The following is a 10,057-nucleotide window of genomic DNA, read 5'->3' as shown; positions in this document are numbered from 1 at the left end:
TTTTCATATTATCAACTTCCCCATCATCTTCGAGAATCAGATTCCAAATATCTTTGCAAGATAAAAATCGAGATAAACAGTAAGAATCATGCCAAATTTTAATCCAATAAATATTAGTGAGAAAATATTAATGTTGATATAAACTTTCCAATATTAATCCTTACACAATTTAAAAAAGAAGAAGACACCTCTACTCATGAATAAAAGTTACAAAGGGATAAACATCATCCTAATAAAACTTTGTTATTTCATTCAATATTCCCTAATCCCAACTATATACAGTTTTAAAAATGAATTAATATCTCAAATAAATCATAATATCTTTTTTATATTTGGAACCCACATTATTCAAATTGATTTTAATGTTTTATCCAGTCTAAAATGGAATATTTTTATATTTTTAATATTAAAAAAAATAGGACCAGATTTTATAGATTCTCTCTGTTCAAAAAATAAAATAAATAAATGGGGCTTGCAAGTTGCAATCTCCCCCTGCGCATATCTATTGAGGAGGAATGGGCTTGCCAGCTAAGATGGGGCCCAGTAGATCCTGGCTCACTCTTATTGGCTGACGGACACCTGTCATCATCACGTGGATTGGGTAAGGTAAATCTGACCCTGCTTTTAAGCAATTATGTCCACGTGTAAACGGGATTTGGATTTAGATTTGTTTATTTTAGTTTTTTTTTTTTAAAATTCACTCTTAACTTAGGACTTGTTAATTTTTTTTTAAAAATAATTTAGAGGAAAATAAATGAAGATCGATGATAATTTTGAAAGAGTGGTAATTTTTTTTTAAAAAAATACTTAAAAGTTATTGATATGTATAAATAAAATATAGAGTAATAATTTTAAATAACTAATATTTTTTATTAATAAATTAAATGATTTGATGGATAAAAGAAAAGTGAAATAAGCTTTAATTTTTTTGAATTATTTAAATAACTCAAAATGGAACAAGGCATTAATCTAATAATAAATTATATTTATAACCATTTATTTATGTGAAAATGTATTAAAATGAAAAAATATATCAAATTTAAAATGAAAAAAAAATGTTTCTACTAATTTTTAATTTAATATTTAATATATTAAATTATAATAGTTAATATATAAGGATATAATAATCCAAACCAATCATATTTATACACTTTATTTTAAGATTAGTGTTATTGAATCACAAGTTTTCTTTCTGAGTCAGATTATGATGTCAATGAGAATATCCAAGTAGAATTATCGATATATAATATGACGATGGATGAAAATAAATCCTCCATTAAGGAGATCCTTAAATTAGAGACTGAAGTGTGGCCCAATGTGCACGTGATTCTACCATTCATGTATACTTTTCATCCATGTCCTTCTTCATCGAAAAACTACCAATATTATTAATTGACGAAGCTAAATGATCTACCGTAGGGTCATATGTAAGTAAGAAAGCGTGTCTTAAAACCGAGAAAGAGTTATTCCGACTAGATTTTATCAACGATTAGAAAAATTATTGCTTGGAATATTTATAGGTTAAATGATAGTGTGAAGGGATGCATCATTAAGTCACTAATGGGAACCCTTGGTTCTGACATATACTGTTTTAGTGAAACTAAAATTCGGAAGATGGATTAGTGAATCGTTAAGGATTTATGTAATTGGTGGTTGTGTGGTTAGTAGTCTATTGATTCTATAGGGGCGTCAGGTAGAATTCTTATTGCATGAAATGAAGACATGTATTAGAAAATGTGTTAATTTAGGTAGATACTCGGTTAATATTCAATTAAGAAATCAGGAGGATAATTTCCGATGGATAATTTCTACGGTCTATTGACCGATTCTTTCACAATTTAAAATAGAGTTATTTAATGAGATGAAGAACGTGAATAGTCTCTAGGACTTACAAAAAAAATTTGTGTGCGATATGAACGAAATTAGATTCCCATATGAAAAAAAGGGCCAAAATGCATAATAGCCTAATGCGCGAGTTCTCAAACAATTTAAGAACTTGAACTTATCGATTTGTCTTTGGAAAGATGGTCAATTCACCTTTAGGAGAGGTAATGGCAATAAGGGTCACGTTCATTCTCGTATCAACAGATTTCTAATTAGTGAATCAATCTTTCGAGGATTTTCTAATATATTTCAAAAGGTCCTTCCATGGAGTTGTTTAGATCACCTATCGATCTTGATGGAACACTGAAAGATGAAGAAAACATATCGACCATTTAGATTAAAAAATAAAGTGTTGATCAAAGAGGACTTTATACCGCGTGTGCAATCATGGTGGGTGAATCAATCATCGGTTGGTTCTCCGTTAAGTAATCTCTTTGTGAACTTAAGGAAACTGTGTAAGCTTTTCAAAAGTTGGTTCTTAGGAGATCGTGCTTTATTTTATGCTAAAATCAATGACTTGTGTAATAAAATTAATGTCATTGATGAGGATGAGGAGATTCGTGAACTCTTCACTAAGGAGGTTAGTTCTCGGATTCACATTGTTAGCAAGTTACTCGATATGTATAAGAAGGAAGAAATTAGAGCACGCCAACGAAGTAGAACTACATGGTTATGAGTCGGAGATAGAAATACCAAATTTTTTCATGGGATCTCTAACACGCAAGTAAGAAATAAAGTGATTAATTTGATCTCGATCGAGGGGGGAGTTCATGATAGTGAATTTGAAATCTCTACGAGTATTGTCAAATTCTATAAGGGTTTGTTTAATGAGGCATTTAAGATTAGACTTAAATCATCCCCTCTTCAAGCCTAGCGGCAACAAGATGTGGATATCCCCCAGCCTCCACGAGATCATGGGTTCGAGCCCGTTAGGCGGCAAGTTCTACGCCTAGTTAAATGGTTAAGTGTGTTTGCGGGCTATGTGCTTAACCAGCGGAGATTAGTCGCACTCCATAGGAGCAACGGAACCCAGCGTTCTAAAAAAAAGATTAGACTTAAATTGAATGGTATAACTTTTGATTCAATTAGTACAATCCAAAAAGATATGTTAGAGGCTAGTTTTACGTTAGAGGAGGTTGAGGATGCCATTAAAGGGTGTGGAAGTGATAAAGCATCGGGATACGACGGATTTATTTTGGTTTTTTAAAGAAGGCGTGACATTTCCTTTAGATTGAAATTATGGAAGCAATTGATCATCTTTATCGATTTTTATCATTTGATAAGAGTTGGAACTCTATTTTGATATGTCTCATTCGTAAAGTTCTAGAAACTATTGTTGTGAAGAATTTTAGGCCTATAAGTCTTGTTTCGTCATTCTATAAGATTGTTGTAAAATGTTTGGTCAACAGGTTGTAGAGGATGTTAGAGACTGTCATATCTAGTAATCAAATGACATTCATCAAAGGTCATCAATATATGACGTCGTATTAATAGCCAATGAGTTCATTCACTCAACTAATTCAAGAGGTGAAAATGTACTTTTGTCAAGTTAGACATCGAAAAAACTTATGATCATGTCAATTGAGAGTTTTTATTTGATGTAATGAACAAAATAGGAATTGGTACAAAATGGATTAGTTGGATTAGATTTTTCCTCTCGAGAGTTAAGTTTTTTGTCATTGTTAATGGGAGTTCACATGGATTTTTTGAAGCTTTAGAAGGATCAGACCAATTGATCCACTCTCTCCTTTGTGTTCGTCATTATTATAGAAGCTCTCTAAAAATGATAGCTTTCGTAGAAAACTCATGACTCATCCGTGGAGTGAGTTGTGGGTCAAGAAGATATTATTTTGCCATATCACGCTTGTTTTTTTGTTGATGACACACTCTACATGGTTCATGTTACTTATAGGAATTTTAAACACCTTCGAGATATTTTATGGTTATTTGGTGCATATTCTAGTCTTCGGGTTAATCTTAATAAGTTAGACATGTTTTTTTCAAATTCTATTTTGAATAGAAGAAGGATGGAGCTGACAAATGTATTGGGGTTCAGAATTTGTTATATTCCTTCAACATATATTGGTATGTCATTAGGTGCTAAATTGTGATCCAATGTCTATTGAGACCCGATTATCACTAAAATAGAATGTAAACTGTCTAGATGGAAAAGTAAAGTAATCTCGAAAGGGGGTCAACTAATCCTTATTAAGAGTGTGTATGCTCACATATATGATGTCGTTATTCATTCTCCCCAATAGTGTGGCATTGAAAATTGAGAAAATAATGTGTAAATTTCTATAGGGATCTTCTAATTTGTCGTTTTGTCATTTAGTTAGTTGGGATAAGGTTAAATATTGTAAAGATCAAGGAGGCCTAGATATTTGAGATTTTATTTCTTTTAATAAGACTCTTCAATCAAAATAGTCTAGTAGTTTTGCAATGGAGCCGAATGTCTTTGGGCATCGGTAATCAGATTTAAGTATGGTAATGACTAGTCTGGTTGCTTCACCAAAATATCTAATTATCCAGCGAGGTGTAACATTTGTAGGGAATTTATTTTATGTGAAAATTTTATCGTGAGTAGTCTAAATTCATTGTGGGTGATGATTTTTCGATTAGATTTTGAGACGACATTTGATTTAGTATCAAAAGTCTAGCTACGACGTATCATAAACTTGTTTTCATTGCTTTATGTAGAAATGACATTGTTAAGGACATGTTTGATCATCGGTCTAGTGGTTTCTCTAGCCGAATTAGATATAGAAGGAGATTAAACATTATGGATACTTCGTTTCATAATAGAGTTTTACTTTTGGTAGGAACAAACAATTATCACCATTTGAACAAGACGTTATGCGTTGACAAGATATGGATAATTACATGTGAGACATTGCTACAAGTTGCTCGTTAAGATAATTCTATATAATTTTTGCTGGGAAAAACTTTGGGAGTCAAATATTCTATCCAAGATCTCGTTCTTTGGATGTAGCGTTATTCATGGTGGAATTTTAACGGATGATATGTGCATGAGAAAATGTTGTATTATGCCTACTCATATGTGTCACGAAGATGTTGAATAGGAAACTCACTTACTTTTGCATTGTCGAGTGGTGATTAGTATTTTTGGAGTCTTTTGTGGAGTATTAATAAGATTCATTGGGTGATGCCCGAGTCTTTAGGTAGTTGTTGAGAAGTTTGGATTAATGCGGTTTATATGACATGTCAACATATTTGTGTTACCATCTCAATTATTTTTTGGTGAACTATATAGTTAAAGAGAAATCGTTGAACTTTCAATGATTATAGTCGTCCAATATGTATCATTCATAATACTATTATTATGACATTTTTTGAGATTCGTTCAGAAAAGTCAGTAGAATATGTCAGGAAGTTAATCGTTTTTTTTTTAAGATTTACGAGCTCTATAATTTATTGAGTACCGTTTTCTCTTATTTTTTATTTTTCTTAGTTTTCTTTTTAGTTATGTTTAACGATTTTTTTCATTTTTAATATATATGCATGAACCTTTTTCAAAATATATATATATATATATATATATATATATATATATATATATATATATATATATATATATATATGAATATAATAGTCTTAATATATTATGTTTTTTAATATTAATTTTTAATACTATTAAATGAATTCAAATATTAAGTATTTAAAATTTGTTAATTCAATTTATTTATCTCAATTTATTTAAGTCATTAAATACCTAAAATTTTCAATTTAATCAAATAATTACTTTGTAAGTTTTAAGAAATAAACTTCAACCTGCTCCAACTTTTAACATTTACATGTTTTTTCCATGTACTTTTATTTTATCAATTTTTACACTCATCTTGTAATATAAACTTCCTAGTACACTAATCATCAGTTAGTTAGTGGTTTCACCAATATTAAATTCTAGCTGTAGAATTTAACATAAAAAATTATTAAATTTACTAATATATATATATATATATATATATATATATATATAAATATATATATAATTAATTTTATTTAACTACTTAAAGTCTAATAAAACATAACTTTTGCAAACAATTGATATATATCTAGTAATTATTAGTTTAGTTTTTTAATAATTATATAAATATTCTCATATATTTTAAAAAAATGTTAATTGTTTATATTTATTTGAAATATTTAAAAATGATAGTTGACAAATGGTGTGGAGGGCGATACTCCCAAACTCAACAGCCATTACTGTATTTCCTATCTGACTGGTTTAATATATTTATACATCTATACAGTCAGATTTATTTTTTTAGACATTAATGATAATTTAATTTAATTTTTTTTAGACAATTTTTTTTATTTAACTAGTCAAATATTTATAAAAGATCATAATTGTGTATAGTTGAGCGGTTAAAGTGTTATTTTCTAAAGAAAATATGTTATTAATTGGATCTCTACTTTATTTTTTCAAATAAATAGTTTTGAATTGATAGTGGATAAGGAAAAAAAAGAATATAAAAGTTGTAGCAAATATGTTTACTCATGAAAGTGAGAAATGAAAATGTTTCAAATTTAGAAATTTGGAATTTATTGAATCTTAATTTTAGGTTTAATTGGTTGAAAATTGTGAGTTAGTTGAAAAAACAATATGGGTGCTATTTAATTATAATTATTTGTTAGATTATTTAACTCAAAAATAAAAATCTTTCAATTAAGTATTTAAGAAAACAAAAAAAAAATTTAAAAGGTTGTTATTGATCTTCTTAACAATTATAGTGAAATAGATTATTATTATTATTTTATATTTCTTATGTCTTTTATTTTTTTTTTATAAAGAATTAATTTTTATTAAAATCATTTAGTAAATAATACAAGATAATCTATAAAATTAAAATCACAAAATTAATATCAATAATTGATAATCTAGATATCAAATTATTTATACAAAAATAAAACTCTTCGTAGAAAAGATCCAACGATTATACGATTTGTTTAGAATTTCTTTAAAGATAAACTCATTTGAGTTCTTAAACGATGACGGTTGAAGTAGAGCAAATAGAATGATCCAATTAAACGACATCGGAAGATTCACTACCGAAGATTTTGAGCGACAATTAAAATTATCTTTAATCGATAGTTAGTAAACAACGCCGAAAAAGGTTATGCCAAATAAAAATGGACCATTTAACTTTATAGCCGAAATAGTGTGTTTATGTCTTCCTTATCAACCAATTTATATAATATATATATATATATATATATATATATATATATAATATTTTGTAGTTGTCTCAATTTTATAGTTGTGCTATATTTTATCTTATTGTGATCATATAATTGAATGAGACTATTTGATCAATTAATTGATCATCAAACTTTCAAGGGATGAAGCTTATGCATAACACTATATAATAAATAACTTAACCCTAAGTAGTCAACTAAGTTAACCACTAAATATATTATTATAATTAGTAAAAAAATGTGTTAGGTAGTTTACAAACATAATTTAAATTGAAATAAAGTTGAATTTTTGTAATGAAGTCATATTAATTATATCATTACCAAAATAGCCTAAATTTAAAATTTCAAGAAATGTTCTTTGATATGTCACTTATCATATCATATCTAAAAGAAGACATACACTCATAATAAACATGTCCTTACATTTATCCCACAAGTCTAATATTTATCTACACTCTGTAGTTACAAATTCAAACTGAAAAATAATAAACTCATAATTTTTTCCATGAATAAATTAAGATTACATATCAATGTCTTAGTTGAATTTAGTAATATATATATCAAAATAATGAATAAGAAGTTTAAAGGGTATATATAAAAATTATGAAAATGTTGAAGGTCATATTTATATGTTTCTCTTAAAAAAAAAAATCTTCAACCAAAATATCTAAAACCATCCAAAGAATCCAATAATAAAATTTTTAACTAACTCCTTTTATTATAATGCTATAATGCTATGACACTTGATTAATTAATGATTATTATTTTTTATTTTTTATTTTTTATATATCCACGAAATATTACAAGATAAAATTATTTTAAACAAAACGAGAAACAAAACATGATTTAAGAAAGATCATTAAACACAAGAAAATAACTAAGAAAATTTTCGTAAAAAAATATGAAATCCACACCCAAGTTCACGAAATTACACGAATAAATTTCGTGTAACGTCGTTACGATTCATTTCTAACCTAGTAACTAAAAAAAGAATGATAGAGATCACAATAACAATAACAATGAAAAATTATATGAAATCAAACGATATTATTTTTTATTAAGATAATTACACAGATCGAATTAAATTTTGTAGACATACTAATTAAAATTAAAGTTATTGATGATAAATAATCTCGTGAAGCAAACTAAAAGCCACCTCCAAATAATGAAAATGGATAAGGCAGTTCTGAAGCCGGTTCAACTAGATCTTCAATGCCACCGCTAACACCACCGTATCCAAAACCCCACTCCGGCACCGGTGCCGGCGCCGCCCCAAAAGCAAACCCACCAATTCTAGAAGAATAAACAGAAGAAGATATCGAGCCTTCTTCTTCCCTCTTAACTGGATAACTCATGGCAGATGAAGAAGAAGAAGACAAAGAAGAAGAAGATGAAGATACAGAAGATGAATTAATCATAACCCTTCTCTTTTTATTCTCAGCTTCCATTAATTTGTTGTTATTATTCATCTCTTTTTCCATAATCATTCTAGGAAGAATATGTGGATCTTCAACAACTTGATATAGAAAAGCCATCATCTGTTCAGGTCTTTTCTCTGTTTTCTCCAATCTTTTTCTCATCCTATCAAGTTCTTGTTCCATACCCATCTGTTCTTCTTTCAATCTACCGATTTCCGCAATCAATTCATAGTTTTCATCTTCATCTTCTTCATCTTCATCTTGCCTGTGACTATGACTATGACTATGAAGAAAAGAAACAGAAGAATTATTCTTACTTTGTTTTCTTCTTACTATATTGTTTAGTAAATGTCTTTGTCCTCTTAAGAACCATTCATTAGCAAATTCCCATTTATCTGGATCCACCTTCTTAAACCCCTGTAGATTGATAGAACTTTGTTAAGATTTTCACAAGAAAATGAAAGAAAAAAAGGGTAAGTAAGATGATTGATTGATTACATAAGTATTGAGTTGACGAACAAAACTGGAGAAATTGTTGTGTTTGAAGTATGCAGGAAGAACATGATGAGAGAAATCTAGAGGATCAAGAACAATGAAACTGTTGTTGAATCTTCCCCAAACGATGATTGAGTCTGTTGCTGGATCGCTTACAATTTGATAAGTTTTTAATACAAAAGGAGCTACAGCAGCTACATCTCCATTTGTTTCCATCCCATACAAATTTCTAGAAATAGAGTTATGAAGATGAAGAATGTTATTTTCTCTCACTTCTAGGAAGCTGATATTTGAAGGTAATTCTGACTTCTGAGGAAAGAAAAGGGAACCGAGAGAGAAGGTGGTGAAATTTATTAATAAATTATAATCATTGTGCTAGTTTGGATCCCAATAAGTCCACCCACTTTTAATTAAATGATACCCAACTATTAGTTTCAACAAATAAGCTTAATCAAACATACCCTTAACTTTTTTATGGAAAAATATCAATTCTAGGGTAAAGGTAAATTTTATTACAAGGTTGAGATTCTTTTAACACCGTTTTATTAATTTTTTCGAAATAAACATGTGATTTCTAAATATTTATATTAGAATTTTAATTATACAAATTTGTCACCATCATTTAAATGATCATGTTTGCTAGTGTTATTTGGAAGTGTGTCCAGATTCAAATTTTTTTTGACTTGGTTAGACATGTCGACCAACGTTTTTTTTTTATGACTTTTTGTACTTGGTTCTGAATTCTTTAATTTTTGTGAGGGCATTATTGATTTGTTTTATCAATTTAATCGGTTTATTTTGGACTATCATTTTGATAGTTATAACTTGATTTGTTGTGAGATTAGACTATAACACTTATACATTCTATGTTCTTTTTATCTATTCTTTTTAGGAAATTAATTTTGTTCAATTTGTTTGTTTTTTATAAATTTGTACTATTTAATATATATAATTTTATTTGGAAGTGTGTCTAGATTCAATTTTTTTTTTGACTTGGTTAGTCATGTCGACAAAGTTTTTTTTTTATGACTTTTTGGTAC

At 28.3% G+C, this 10,057-nt stretch overlaps 1 protein-coding gene across 1 annotated transcript; it reads right to left on the bottom strand.

The window, feature by feature from the left end:
* Positions 1-8,133: 8,133 nt before the first annotated feature.
* LOC124942558 (heat stress transcription factor C-1-like) lies at positions 8,134-9,337 on the bottom strand. The gene is made up of 2 exons (XM_047483085.1): positions 9,021-9,337; positions 8,134-8,939 (listed from the first exon to the last, which is right to left on the bottom strand). The coding sequence occupies exons 1-2, from the start codon at positions 9,231-9,233 to the stop codon at positions 8,250-8,252; spliced, it is 903 nt and encodes a 300-aa protein (XP_047339041.1). The 5' UTR covers positions 9,234-9,337; the 3' UTR covers positions 8,134-8,249.
* Between the last annotated feature and the right edge of the window lie 720 nt (positions 9,338-10,057).

The sequence above is a fragment of the Impatiens glandulifera genome, chromosome 6 (genome assembly GCF_907164915.1).
Source record: "Impatiens glandulifera chromosome 6, dImpGla2.1, whole genome shotgun sequence".
NCBI lineage: Eukaryota > Viridiplantae > Streptophyta > Magnoliopsida > Ericales > Balsaminaceae > Impatiens > Impatiens glandulifera.
The sequence above is the reverse complement of the archived record's forward strand: the minus strand, read 5'-3'. Positions and strand labels throughout refer to the sequence as shown.

Excerpts from the sequence above, each read along its gene's own strand:
- LOC124942558 (XM_047483085.1), bottom strand. The coding sequence starts at position 9,233 with ATGGAAACAAATGGAGATGTAGCTGCTGTAGCTCCTTTTGTATTAAAA. Across the intron at positions 8,940-9,020 it reads TTCGTCAACTCAATACTTAT|GGGTTTAAGAAGGTGGATCC; the intron begins GTAATCAATCAA and ends ATCAATCTACAG.